This window comes from Corythoichthys intestinalis, chromosome 8 (genome assembly GCF_030265065.1).
Source record: "Corythoichthys intestinalis isolate RoL2023-P3 chromosome 8, ASM3026506v1, whole genome shotgun sequence".
Taxonomy (NCBI): Eukaryota; Metazoa; Chordata; class Actinopteri; order Syngnathiformes; family Syngnathidae; genus Corythoichthys; species Corythoichthys intestinalis.
Genome location: NC_080402.1, coordinates 10,978,540 through 10,993,807, shown reverse-complemented (window position 1 = coordinate 10,993,807; position 15,268 = coordinate 10,978,540). Strand labels below are relative to the sequence as shown.

General features: G+C 39.5%; 1 protein-coding gene across 1 annotated transcript in view; it reads left to right on the top strand.

Moving 5' to 3' along the window:
- Positions 1-8,866, top strand: part of lef1 (lymphoid enhancer-binding factor 1) — a 29,575-nt gene extending 20,709 nt beyond the window's left edge. The window contains exons 3-4 of the mRNA XM_057843397.1: positions 8,199-8,261; positions 8,349-8,866. Of these exons, the coding sequence (XP_057699380.1) occupies positions 8,199-8,261; positions 8,349-8,444 (159 nt within the window). The 3' untranslated portion in view covers positions 8,445-8,866. The remainder of the gene's footprint in view (positions 1-8,198; positions 8,262-8,348) is intronic.
- Positions 8,867-15,268: the final 6,402 nt, after the last annotated feature.

The window sequence follows — 15,268 nt, the reverse complement described above, 5'->3', positions numbered from 1 at the left end:
TTATGGGCTAAAAAGTAACAAAATAATCCAGAAACACAATGGCATTGCCAAAATAAACCAAAAATATATATATATTGAGGAAAACAAGGACAAGGCTGAAAAAGCAGTTTCTGCTCTTGCACCCGTCTTTAAAATAAACTGCTGTAAGCCAAAAGAACTGTTGTGTTTAAAAGAACAATATGTCTTTATGCTGACATAGCAGATTCATGGCGTATTAAGCTCCCGAAGTATTTTTGATTTGTCCGTCTTACCCTGGAAACCCCTCGATCGGGGGGTCTCAGAGCAGTCACCTGAGTGTTTTCCCCCATATACGTTTTATACTCTGTGACAGTGTGACACTCCCGAAAAAAGTGGAACTGGAAGTAATGTTTTGTGTTTGGAACATTTGCCCCCCCCCCCAAAAAAAACAATACTTTTTTTCCAGTAGCAGATCAGAACTCTATCGGCAGATTCTCAAAATCAGCAGAGGTGGGTCGGAACGCGTTACATGGATTCCGTTACATTTACTTGAGAAACCTTTTGAGAAAAATGTACTTCTAAGAGTAGTTTTGCAAAGCTATACTTTTTACTTTTACTTGATTCGTTATGTGAAGAAAAAAATACTCTGACTCCACTACTTTGGGCTACACAAGAGTTAAATTTTTCCTCTTTACAGTGGGGCAAATAAGTATTTAGTCAACCACTAATTGTGCAAGTTCTCCCACTTGAAAATACTAGAGAGGCCTGTAATTGTCAACATGGTTAAACCTCAACCATGAGAGACAGAATGTGGGGGGAAAAAAACAGAAAATCACATTGTTTGATTTTTAAAGCATTTATTTGCAAATCATGGCGGAAAATAAGTATTTGGTCAATACCAAAAGTTCCATCTCAATTTTTTGTTGTGTACCCTTTGTTGGCAATAATGGAGGCCAAACGTTTTCTGTAACTCTTCACAAGCTTTTCACACACTGTTGCTGGTATTTTGGCCCATTCCTCCATGCAGATCTCTTCTAGAGCAGTGATGTTTTGGGGCTGTCGTTGGGCAACATGGACTTTCAACTCCCTCCACAGATTTTCTATGGGGTTGAGACCTGGAGACTGGCTAGGCCACTCCAGGACCTTGAAATGCTTCTTACGAAGCCACTCCTTTCTTGTTAGTGACGAGATTTGTCGTTCACTTGAGTAAACGAATCCATTCCGGTTCGTTCAGTAAAAAGATTTGTTCAAACAAATCGTTCAACGAATCGTTCGCCCCCCTCATCTCCCTCCCCGCCCAAACGAATCGTTCGGTTACTGAACGGGAAGTGACGTTGCCGAACGAATCACCAAAGACCGCTTCGCAGTATAACTGAACGGGAAGTGACATTGCTTGGTCCCTCCCTCTCTTCCACATTGACCACTCGTCGTAGTTTCAGAAATGAGTGACAGGCGGTATCATTCTGCTTTCACAGACAGCCTCGTCTCCCTCCTGCTGCTGCAAAAGCGAGGGAGAACTTCCGCGTCGTCTGTCCTAGTTCTATGGGCTCAAAGTCATGGCTCGTGCTTGCATTTCGATTTAGGACACGGTTAAACATTTTCCTTTTGTGAGGGGTGTAGGGGGCGGGGGCGCACGGACTTTCTTTAGCAGGTTCTTGATCACACATACATATACAGCATGTTTGCTGTCACGAAAATAAAAATACATCGAAAGTTTAATTTCTGAATATGGAACGACCAACACATCATATTTACATCTCGCTCTGTTGTATTTTTGTTTTTTAGTATTAAGATGATCGTGTTGAATTTTTGCACTGGTATTAATAAATAAAATAATCCGGTCAGCTCCCCTGTCGTCCCCGCATCTCAGATCGTCAAATGCTGACGAGAAATAATTGTTTGCTCTTTACGATGTCGCCTTTCTACTCTCATTAGTCTGTTAAGAAAAATGTAGACATATTGCGACATCTCCCGTGTCCGCGTGCTTTGTTTTTGGGCGCTTGAGTAGCACATGATGGACGGATTGACATAATTTGTCAAACCAACCAATACCTGACACAAGAAAAAAAAAAAAAAAACACTCGGAAAAAAATTACATGTATATACAGTTTCATTGCAAATCAGTATTATGGCGATCATATTGTTTTTTTGCACTGGTATTAATAAATAAAATAATCCGGTCAGCTCCCCTGTCGTCCCCGCATCTCAGATCGTCAAATGCTGACGAGAAATAATTGTTAGCTCTTTACGATGTCGCCTTTCTACTCTCATTAGTCTGTTAAGAAAAATGTAGACATATTGCGACATCTCCCGTGTCTGCGTGCGTTGTTTTGGGCGCTTGAGTAGCACATGATGGACGGATTGACATAATTTGTCAAACCAACCAACACCCGACACGCTGACACGAAAAAAAAAAAAAAAAAAAACACTCGGGAAAAAATTGACATGTATATACAGTTTCATTGCAAATCAGTATTATGGTGATCATACTAAATATTTTTTTCTGTGCACATATGAGGTAAATATCGCTGCCATGAAGCCTCCATATAGTGACAGTTCTTTGCCCGCTTCACTGCCGTCACGCGACCGCAGCTCAGCTTTTGCTTGCCTCGTAGCTACCCGTGTTTTAAATTACTGTAAATTTGATAGTATGTCGTCATAGGCAGTCACGAGTTTGTTGAGAAAAGTACTACTCTAAACAATGCTCGCTAGATTTGTGTGGTGTTTTTGTCTGTTTGAGCAGCATTTGATAGGCTCCACGTTAACAAATATGTGACAAAGTCATTTCCTTTCATTTTCTGATTCGTTCACCGCATAGTCATTACTGGAAAATCAAGTTAGCAGCAAGCTAGGTCAGGAACCGGAGGACCGAGTCACTGAACGGGAAGTGACAAAACTCAGTCTTGCCCCCCTGCCTGCACGCTGGCTGCTTATTGGCCACACGTGGACGTGAGTGACAAACGCCCTGATTCTGTTTCCGCTCCCTCCCCTGCCCGCGATGAGGCTGCCGTCTGATTGGTCGTGTGCGATGTCAGAAGACGCTGCCGCTTGCTCAACGCCCTCCCACGCAGCGAACAAGCACCACCTTCATAGAACGAATCAGTGCAGATGATGATTAGTTCGGTCTCGTTCACCAAAACAATTCGTTCAAAAAGAACGAATCGTTCGCGACCGATACAACACTATTTCTTGTTGCCCTGGCTGTGTGTTTGGGATCATTGTCATGCTGAAAGACCCAGCCAAGTCTCATCTTCAATGCCCTTGCTGATGGATGGAAGATTTTCACTCAAAATCTCTCGATACATGGCCTCATTCATTCTTTCCTTTACACATATCAGTCGTCCTGGTCCCTTTGCAGAAAAACAGCCCCAAAGCATGATGTTTCCACCCCCATGCTTCACAGAGGGTATGGTGCAATTCAGTATTCTTTTTCCTCCAAACAAGAGAACCTGTGTCTCTACCAAAAAGTTCTATTTTGGTTTCATCTGACCATAACACATTCTCCCAGTCCTCTTCTGGATCATCCAAATGCTCTCTAGCGAACCGCAGACGGGCCTGGATGTGCACTTTCTTCAGCAGGGGGACACGTCTGGCAGTGCAGGATTTGAGTCCCTGGCGGCGCATTGTGTTACTGATAGTAGCCTTTGTTACTGTGGTCCCAGCTCTCTGTGAGTCATTCACTAGGTCCCCCCATGTGGTTCTGGGATTTTTGCTCCCCGTTCTTGTTGTCATTTTGACGCCACTGGGTGAGAAGGGAGTTGCGCAAAACATCCCTAGATGTCCAATCAACAATCATTCGCTGTCAGACCTCTCAGACAAAATGGATTGGACGTCTAGAGCTGTCAATGGCACCGAAAGAGGAGCATTCACAGCCAGGTCTCGCAGTTTAATGGAATTGGACATTCGAGTTGTCAATAAAGCAGTGGGTAAGAGTAAATACTTTTATTTCAAAATTCGTATTTATTAAAAAAAAAAAAAATTTTAAAAAGGGTTTTTTGACAGTTTTTCAGCGGCCGTGGCACAGTTGGTAGCTAGAGTTGTCCCTGGACCAAAGGGTCAGTGGTTCGATTCCTGGCTACGACTGCCCACTGTCGAAGTGCCCTTGGGCAAGTCACTGAACGCTGATTTGCCTCCCATGGGTTGACAGCGCCTTGCATGGCAGCAGCCCCACTGGTGTGTGAATGTGTGCGTGAATGGGTAAATGTGTGCTAATGTAAAGCGCTTTGGGCATGGTAACCATGCAGATAAATGCGCTATATAAGTACAGTCCATTCACCAAAAAAAACCCAACAACTAAAAACTCAATATTATTTTTTTTTAAATTGTGAATAGCGCAAATGAAAAAAACGTGCAATTATTCTCTTATTTAAAATATTTAATCGTTTATTTAAAAAAAAATGTTCAAAATCTTATCTGTTTAGACAAAATTTTTATAAATAAAAATTAAAATACCCGGGGACATGATCATAGTGTTATTCTGTTTTCCATTTTAATTTTAACATGTTTTTCAATTTATACTATTCATTCATAAAACAATTAAATACAAAAATAATGATTACTAACCAATGTTTTCGTCAATGATGACGATAACAAAAATATTTTGTCAACGAACAATTTCTTTCATGACGATGACGAGATTAAAACGTGTCTTGGGAGACTAAAACATAACAAGACGCATGCCAGTTTTCGTCTGACGAGACGAGATGAAAATTTGCCATAGTCTCCCTAATAAGCTCACAATGTGTGACATTTTCTTATCGTATGTGTGGTTAGCACGCATCATAGCAGTGTTTGGTCGTGTCGCTCATGTGACGTGCTGGGAAGCGTGTGCCATGGCACCAGACTTGCCTTTTATGAAACACATGTCAGATACTGCTTGGTAGGTTTTGTTATCTTATCTTGGCTAGATATGATACTTTGCTTTAGCCTTTACAGGTCTGTGCTGAGTGATGGTCACACTCTAAATGTAAATTGTAGCATTACCATTGCGTTCAAGTTAGCATTAGCCGTGGTGAATGTCGTCTAAAACTCTTGGAAAACCTTTTACATACAGTTCTTGGTGTCCAAGGGAGATTAATTATTTGAAAATAATGTAATGTTTTCCTGCGGAGTTTTTATGAAAATGGTGGTGTCTTGGTAGACTACAATTATGTTAAGTCATCAGCCAATCAAACGTACGTTTGAGGGGAAAAAATGGACGTGCAAATTCAGCAAATGAAAAGGGGTAAATTTAAGTCTTAACATCATGAATTCACTTAATAGTGGGAGGGTCCAGTGTTGTTACTAACAGCGTTAGAATATAACGGCGTTACTAACAGCGTTATTTTCTTCAGTAGTGAGTAATCTAATTAATTACTTTTCTCACCTTGGCAACGCCGTTGCCGTTACTAAGGCAGGAAAGGCGTGCGTTACTATGCGTTGCGATGTTGGTTGACTGACGCGAAAAAAGTCTGAAAAAGACGAACTCACGGAGACGAGAGAGCAGAGCAGGAGTGGGGAGGAGGCAAGGGAGTGTGACGCCGTTGCAAACGCGATGCTAAGATGCTAGGTGGCTCCAGTAACAACCTGACTATAGCCTATAGCCTACAAACTACGCCCACATGATGCCTCGGTAGATATCACATATATACAGAACTAGATGCAAATGACGGACACGGCAGCATTAGCAACAAGTATAATAAAGAACTGGATGCGTTAGTAAACAGCCGCCATCTTAAAGCAGTAGACTCCTCAAGAAGGCTGTTGCAGAGAACCTTCCCTGCGAACCCAAGTAACTTTTTATCTAAAATACTCCTAAATCGGCAAAACTTAACTTAAATCTATCTTTAAATGATGAAACAGTTTTAAAACTTACACATGTGGAAAATAGAAAGATGGGAATTACTGCAATAAAGGGAGCAATTTTAACAACTTTAACGGTTGATTCACAACATTAAATGACTTCCAAACATAGCAAAGGTTACTATCTTGTTATCGCAATATCCGAAATACCCCTGTGTCAGTTAAGTTTAGGGTAAAGAATTGGGCTAGGGCCAATTGTCCCCAAAACCCTTTAAACTTCAGATGTGTGACCTGGTTTTTTTTGTTTTTGTTTTTTTTTTGAGAAAAAAAAAAAAACATGAAAATTATAATCAGTTACTTTGTCAAGCAGTGTTGTCACAGATTACTTGAAAAACTAATTACTGATTACACCTCAAAAAAGTAATCTAGTTACTTTACTGATTACTTCATTATCAAAGTAACTAAGTTACTTTAAAAGTAATCTATCAGTTACTTTTTACCCATTTTTCTCCCATTGCCGCCTCAACATAAGAATGACAACAGAAAAATGTCATCACATGTAATGGACTTTCCGATGATTGAATTTCAAGGGGAATATCAGAATTTTGCGCTAGCTTAGCCACTCTGGAGCCCTGAAACTAACAAATATCTGACAAACTGCTTGGAATTTGTTGAAATCAACTCCACCAACCAATTAAACCCCGCTAACTCTAAGATGGAGCCTAATGTCAAAACTTCTGAATTTTGGGTTATGGTCAACATAGGGCTGCAGCTATCGAATATTTTAGTAGTCGATTAATCGATGGACTTGTTAGTTCGAATAATCGAGTAATCGGATAAGGAACATGAAAAATTATAATACCTCAGCTGAGCCTCAAACTTTTTTTTTTTTTTTTTTTAAGATCTATGTACAACAAAACAATTGGCTAACTTGCACAGAAAAAGTCCGCTAGCTTAAATGCTATAAAATGCTTAAAATGCTAAAAAGATTTTTTTTTACAATGCTCTTAACAAATGGTTCAGACAAATATTCGCACAAAAAGCGACCGAATATACCTCTAAACTAAATTATGAATGCATTAAAAAACATGCTCAAACAAAAACTTAGCTTATGTTGGTCTTAACAGGGAGCAGTTGGATTCAGCCATGTGAAAAGAGGCAGACCAGGTGTATCCACCCTAATCAATTAAACTAAATGCAAACACTTTCAAAATAAACCATTACAACACTACTTTAATTAAACGAATACTCGAAGCAACAAAATTTAATTCGAATATTTTTTTTCTAATCGAATACTCGAGTTAATCGATTAATCGTTGCAGCACTAGGTCAACTGCATATCAGTGCCAATGTAAAACAATGCAAACTGACTGCACAAAATTACAAAGGTGGTGGCGGGCGCGGATGCGCGTGCATAACCCGGAAGTACTCCTCTCAACGCGGTCAATTTGGCCACAAAACGTGGCGGCAACTAAGTACTTTACACTCAATCGGACTTACAACACATCCCACAGATGCTAAACAAACACATCACCTCACGGCATAAATGTGCAACACGCATATGAAGTAAACAAAGCTTGCCAACTTGGAGCAATGGCTGCCCGTCGTTGCTACAGCAAAGCTACGAAACGGCCGCGCATGTAGGGGGTCCAACCTTTTGCTGATACCCTCCAGAATGAAGGAAAAATACTCACCTTCATTCATGGATATCCACAGATCAACATTCCCTCACAACGTCTCAACACTCGGCTCGAATGTCCACCCGCCTGGCCCACGCCTTCAATCCCACAACACATGACGCGGGACCAAAACAGGAAATAGCTAAGAGGTTGTCATGGTACCACGTACCGGGAACCTTTTATTCTAGTATTTTCTATTCAAAATGCTCTTCGTACATGACTACAATATTCTTCATTCTACATATGTTATGAGGCAATGAAAAAATAGTAACGCAGAGACACTAAGGAAACTAACTTTAATCAGATTACAGTAACGTGTAACTAACTAACGTGTTACTGACAACACTGTTGCAAAGTAACTAATTACTGTTACATTCAGGTAATGAGTTACTAACGCAATTACTTTTTGGGAGAAGTAATTTGTAACTGTATTTAATTACTTTTTTAAAGTAAGATTAACAACACTAGTAGGGTCAATTCTATCCTTACAACAAATGGGAAGACAATCTAAATTACCTATATAACTGAAGTCATTATATATAATGCAAATAAGGTTGCCTAAAAGTTTGTAGGGTCAACTGGAGCATCCTGAAAAGTTGGTAGTGTTATGTCCCTCCCGTCCCTATGCAAACCAATGCCGCTGAATTTGGCCATATATAAAGTATTGTACTCTTAGTATATAGTAATCTCCCGTTACCCTGAGATTGGCATTAATTTACAACAAATGCATAGTATTATCCTGATTCCTGCAGTTGACTATTTTTGTCTTTTAATTTACAGTCCCGTCACGGCTGTGTCAAGCAGACAAACCGCATCATAGCATTAGACCATGCCTCTTCAAAGGTGAGGACAAACACTCCCCACAGACCAAGTGCAGACATGTTGATGAGGCTTTTTGACGTCCCCCGGTGCCCATTATACGCATTATAGATCTCCTCGAGTTGGAGTGCCTGGAACGTGTTGGTCATTGTACAGTGCGGTGAAGAGCGAAGCCACACACAGAGCATGAGTGTGCTTCTCTTTTAAGTGTAGCCAACAAGAGTCCACCGTGGTTTGTCTTTCTGTCAGCACTCCCCACCCAAAATGTTTCTGTCCATCTTGAGATGTTTTTCAAACAATGATGTTGGCCATAATTTTTGTTGTTGTTTTTTTTCCATGAAGACAATTCTAATTTCTGTCTAGGTATGCGGATAGTGGGTTTTTTCCCATAATGCAATATATGAGGCACAGGACAATACATTCAACTTTTTATAATATTGTATGTATAGTATGTATTGTAAACATCTGTTCAAAATAACATTTCAACATCTGTTCAAAATAACACAGCTTGTGGTGTTTTTTCTCTCTGGCGACTTTGTGTTTTAATAAAAATGTTATTTTTCTTATTTTATTTATTTATTTTAACATATTCATGTTGATGTTCCAATCTGCAAATTTGTGAAAAATAAAACAAATCCTGTTCAGTTTGCTCAATTTTTTAAACCCATACATACAGTGGGGAGAACAAGTATTTGATAAACTGCCGATTTTGCTGGTTTTCCCATTTGCAAGCCATGTAGAGGTCTGTAATTTGTATCATAAGTTCTCTTCAACTGTGAGGGACGGAATCTAATACAAAAAAAACAGAAAATCACATTGTATAACTTTTAAATAATGAATTTGTATTTAACTGCATAAAATAGATTACCAACTAGTAAATATTTCGGCATTTAGTTCTTTTTTAAGAACCCCTTCTGTTCTCCACTCATTACTGGAAGTAACTGCACCTGTTTGAACTTGTTACCTGTATAAAAGACACCTGTTCACATGTTCAAACAAACAAACTCCAACCTCTCCACAATGGCCAAGACCAAAGAGCTGTGTAAGGACATCAGGGATAAAATAATAGACCTGCACAAGGCTGGGATGGGCTACAGGAAAACAAGCAAGCAGCTTGGTGAGAAGGTAACAACTGTTGGAGCGATTATTAGAAAATGGAAGAAGTTCAAGTTGACAGTCAATCTGCCTCGTTCTGGGGCTCCATGCAAGATCTCACCTCGTGGGGCATCACTGATCATGAGGAAGGTGAGGGATCAGCCCAGAACTACACGGCAGGACCTGGTCAATGACCTGAAGAGAGCTGGAACCACAGTCTCAAAGAAAACCATCGGAAACACATTACGCCGCCATGGATTAAAATCCTACAGCGAACGCAAGGTCCCGCTGCTGAAGCCAGTGCATGTCCAGACACGTCTGAAGTTTGCCACTGACCATCTGGATGATCCAGAGGAGCAATGGGAGAAGGTCATGTGGTCGGATGAGACCAAAATTGAACTTTTTGGTCTAAACTCGGCTCGTCGTGTTTGGAGGAAAAAGAAGGATGAGTACAACCCCAAGAACACCATCCCAACAGTGAAACATGGAGGAGGAAACATCATTTTTTGGGGCTGCTTCTCTGCCAAGGGTACAAGACAACTGCACCGTATTGAAGGGAGGATGGATGGGGCTATGTATCGCCAGATCTTGGCTGACAACCTCCTTCCTTCAGTGAGAGCCCTGAAGATGGGTCGTGGCTGGGTCTTCCAGCATGACAACGACCCAACGCACACAGCCAAGGCAACTAAAGAGTGGCTCTGTAAGAAGCATCTTAAGGTCCTGGAGTGGCCTAGCCAGTCACCAGATCTGAACCCGATTGAAAATCTATGGAGGGAGCTGAAAGTCCGTGTTGCCCGGCAGCAGCCCCGAAACCTGAAGGCTCTGGAAAGATCTGCATGGAGGAGTGGGCCAAAATCCCTGCTGCAGTGTGTGTGTGTCAAGGACTACAGGAAACGTTTGGTATCTGTAATAGCAAACAAAGGTTTCTGTACCAAATATTAAGTTCGATTTTTGTGATGTATCAAATACTTATTTCATGCAATTAAATGCAAATTTATTATTTAAAAATCATACAACGTGATGTTCTGTTTTTTTGTATTAGATTCCGTTCCTCACAGTTGAAGAGAACTGATGATACAAATTACAGACCTCTACATGCTTTGCAAGTGGGAAAACCAGCAAAATCGGCAGTGTATCAAATACTTGTTCTCCCCACTGTATCAAACACATAACACATTTTAGAGCTACAATTGCAATACCTGGAAACCGCTGTATTTTTGCTTTAGGTTATCATAGGTACCATCAAAATGTCATACCAGCACATGCCAAACAGGTTGTACCCGACCTGATTTCAACTTCACGACGCCGGAGTCCGTTTCTTCCTCTTTCTTTCTTTTTAAATAATGTTGACTTTTGTTGTGCACTGCATACTTTTATCTTGGTGCAGAAGCGTATAACAGGTAGTACTAATGGCACGCAAGTAAGAGCGCACGTACACACGAAGAACAACGTATTTGTGCACGTTCACACATGAGTAAGAGGACATTTGCTCCCACGAAGAAGTCGCGCAGCCGAGTGAGAGGGGACAGAATACAGCTGTAAGCATGCGCGCACATTTGTTGCTTGTGAAGCATCCACAAAGGCAACACCTGTATATAACACCTTTTGCACTGTTGATTATGAGTTTTCAATTGTAGTTTTGGGGCGAGTTTATGTGATTGTTTTTGATGATGTGCGGACGCTAACTGATACATGCTAATCTTTTGTGTGGATTGTTATTGCTGTATCAGCAGATAGTTATCAAAGCAAATTTGAAGATGGAACTGATTTGATTTAATTTTCATTTTCGTTTCATTCTGCAAGTGTTGATGTCATAAGCAGCTGAATAATGTCAGCAAATCACACGGATGTCTGACATCGTCATTTCGGCGCTTATCTAGCTGTCGAGCTAGGACTTCGCTCCAACATCTTGGCAAAGACAGCACAATGATGTACAGTATAATACATGCGTTTGGAAAGTTATTTTGAGATTTAGGGGTACTTAAAGGTTAATTACGATTTACGCGGAAATTCGGTTTACATCACCAGCGTGGGAACGAAACTTGTTCGTAATCAGGGGACTACCTGCATACACACTGGCTACAGCCCTAAGTAATACTCTAAAAGCTGTTTTTTTAAAATAGTATTTAACTCATTGCATACCATCGATGGATTATATGTATGCTATTAAGACTGACTGTGAATGCTCATGTTTCAACGCCATTGACGGCGCTAGACGTCCAAATTCTCCTTGTGCGATTCGTCGGCACCACAATGTTATTCCTCAGAGAAATGACTAAATGCATCAACACATAATAATGCATATCTGCCCTATTTGTTGGGCATATCCCCTGAACTCAATCCTCCTGACCCAATTCCGCAAGTTGTTCCCCCATTTGCTTGATTCTGGAAAAGTGCTTACTATCCATAAAAGGTCGTTTGCCTGGACATCAACATCCCAATTTCATAGTAAACGCTGCTTCTATTTCCAGCATTTGGGGCTCACTTGAGGCTATTAACAATTACAACTTCCTTAACTTCCTTCCGAGCCATTAAAGTAAACAGTGAATGTGACTTGGTCGCGGTTGAGTGCCATTCCCTTTTTTTAAATGATCTACCAGCTTCATCAGTTATCACGCTAAACCCAGAGGTGGGTAGTATCGTGCTACATTTACTTGAGTAACTTTTTGAGAAAAATGTATGAGTAGTTTATCTGAAGCCATGCTTTTCACTTTAATAGATTTATGAAGAACGCTTTGTGAACGCTACTCTTACTCCACTACTTTGGGCTAGAGTTGTTGTTACATGTTTCCTCCTGATTCTACATATTAGATTTTTTTTCCCAGCGATGCCAACAGTTGCTCTATCAGTTTCCCCAATGAGACGTCACAACAATAATTACATGACTCCATTATCCTATGACCAACTTGTTCAATCATGTGGTGTCTTTAAAGCAACGTAAAAAATTAAGTATTTGACATAGAGCTGTGCCCTCAACATGACTCGAAAGTGTGGATTTAAAACTCCTTCCCAGTTTTTATGTGGCACCGATTTATCACGGAAAAGTGGAGGAATGATCCTTTTAATTTCAAATTAGGAACTATTCACTATTAAAACTAGGAACTTCTTTCTCTACTCGAAGGCACTCATGCTCTTTGGACAAATAATGCTCAATTTCAGTATTTTTTTTTCTCTCACTGGAATTCAATTTTTTTCTATTCCTTTGGCTTAATGTGGTTCTGTAATGAGTTATTGTACAGTATAATAAAACATCATATTGATAACTTTGTGCTGAGAAAAACACCATTGTTAGAAAAAAAATATCAAACACTGTAAAGAAAAACACCATTGTTAGAAAAAAAAATATCAAACACTGTAAGCAGTTAATCACAATGTTACTAATTAATTGAGTATTCTTTTCACCAAATACTGTTTTACTTGTACTTGAGTACATTTTTTTGGAAGACTACTTGAACCTGAGTCATAGCATTTTGAAGTAACGCTACCCTTGAGTAAAGTCTTTGGCTACTCTACCCAATTCTGGCTAAACCACAGGGGTCAAACTCAAGGCCCTGAGGCAAGATGCAGACCTCTCTATCGTTTTGTGAGACCCGTGAAAGTAAATCATGTTCATTAATTGCAGGTTTCTCGCCAAAATATAATTCAAACAATATTTTTGCAATCCACACTGAAAGACCGAGAACTATAGAAATAAGATATTTACAGTTCATTCGCCTTCTGTTGAAAATGAATAAAATTTTAATTTAGAAATGGAATATTTACTTGTCCCCCACCCCACTTTTTTTAAAAAAAAATATAAATTAAAAAAAAGATTGGTTTTTGTTTTATCTAAATTAAAATTTTACTGATTTTTCCCTTTTTATATAATTTTTTAAAAACTATAAAAATTTACTGTTTATTTTTAATTGAAAAAACATTACAAAACAAAATTATTACTTTCTCTTTTTTGTTTACACATACAGAATACTTTGTAAATATTAAACGGGAATATTTGCTATCAAGCGACTTAAAAAAAAGATTGTTGACCTCAAAATGATTCCCAAAGTCTTTAAAGAAGTCATTGACAAAAAAAAAAAAAAAATAGCTGCAAATTAATTGAATAGTCAATTAATTGTGGCTACTCTAGTTGGCAGACAAAGTGGAATATGACACCCATGCGCTTAACAGAAAGTGGAGATATGTGCAGTCCAATGCATTATACTTGAGGCAAGGAAAGCATCAAACTGTGACAAATATTTCAACTAGTGATGTCCCTGAACCGATCACGTAATCGGAAACCGGGCCCGATGACGTCGTTTTTAGAAGATCGGAATTGGGTGAACAAGATCCAGTTTTTAAACTACCGTAATTTCCCGAATATAACGCGCACTTTTTTTTCAGAAATATAGAGACAGAAATATATACAGTTTATATTACATATATATATATATATATATATACACCGATTTTTTTTTAATTGACACAGCCACGTTGTGTTAAAGAAACGTATGCGGCGATCCGTTGCCGACCATTACGGTAGGTGACGTCACCATTTTGTTTCGGTAATACTTCACTCTAATCGGCCGAATGATTTCGTCTGTGTTAAATTCTGCTTTTTTCACTCTTCATAAAGCACAGAATTTAGTTTCTTGAAATCATTTGAGTCAACGTTTATTGCGGCTCCGCAACTCGGACCATAACAAATGTAAGCACACAGACTTCCTGTGTCCGTCAACTATATCTGTCCCTCGGGAAACTCAAACCCAGATAACAATAGTTCCTACTGTTACTGTCGTGATGACAGCGATGAGCTATCAGGGATTTCCGACTTACGTTCTCACTTTCATTTTACCGTATCAATCCATGGAAGAAACATTTATTCATCATGATGAAACGAGTTAGTTATACAGCAGCCTTTAAAAGAAAAGTCACATCTGCTTTGTTTTCTCCTAGATTCTGGTAAGTTGGAGAAGTCGTCAAATCATATTATTACCGTAAATATTGTCAGTTTATGGTAATGTTTTGAACTACCAATGTGCTATGCTTGTGCTGTGTTTCACCATTCAGTAAAATGACATTTCTGTATCTGTACACGAGCTTGTTTTCTTGTGTTCTTCTATTTATTGCTGCTAAAATTAGGGTGCGCGTTATAAACGGGTACAATAATTTTCCCTAGATTTTACAAGTAAATTTGGGGTGCGCATTACACACGGGTGCGCTTTATATTCGGGAAATTACGGTATATTTGAGTATTAAATCGAGCGACGTCCAATCCGATCCAGCCTCCCAGTCAAACTGAATTGGGCGTCTATCGCCGTCAATGTCAGTGAAACATGATCACTCACTGCTACCCAGTTCGAATAAATTCAACATCTAATGCTGTCAATGGCAATGACTGAGTAAAGGGCGACTGGCAACAAAATAGGCCAACGGCAAAAGGATTAAGGTTGTCCTTGATCTGATCACGCGAACGGAAATTGTGCCGGAGCACATCAATTTTAAAAGATCGGAATAAAGTTGTGTAAGATCGTGTTTTTATGGACTTTTTTTAACAGCTACAAAGCAATAAAATAACCAAGATGGACAAGGATATTGTCAAAAGGAACCCAATAAATGTATGTTTTGTAATAAATTATTAAATGAATAAAATGCTGAGGTATCACATCAGTACTCGGTGTCGGCAGATTCTCAAAATCAGATGAATGACTCGAACTCTGGTGCAAAAATATGAAGAACTCTAATTTTAATAGCATAAAACTTAACAAAACATTCAAAAGACTATTATTATACCTTTTTCTTCTCCTTGAAAGTTTGATACCTCCAGCCGCGGAGAAGATCTGTTCTTCCAGAGGGGCAATAAAGCACAGCGAAGGACGGAGGCGGACATTGACATAATGGCCTTGAGAACACCTGGCAGCAATGTTGAGAGCTTCTGCAAAAAAGCTTTGTGACGGAAC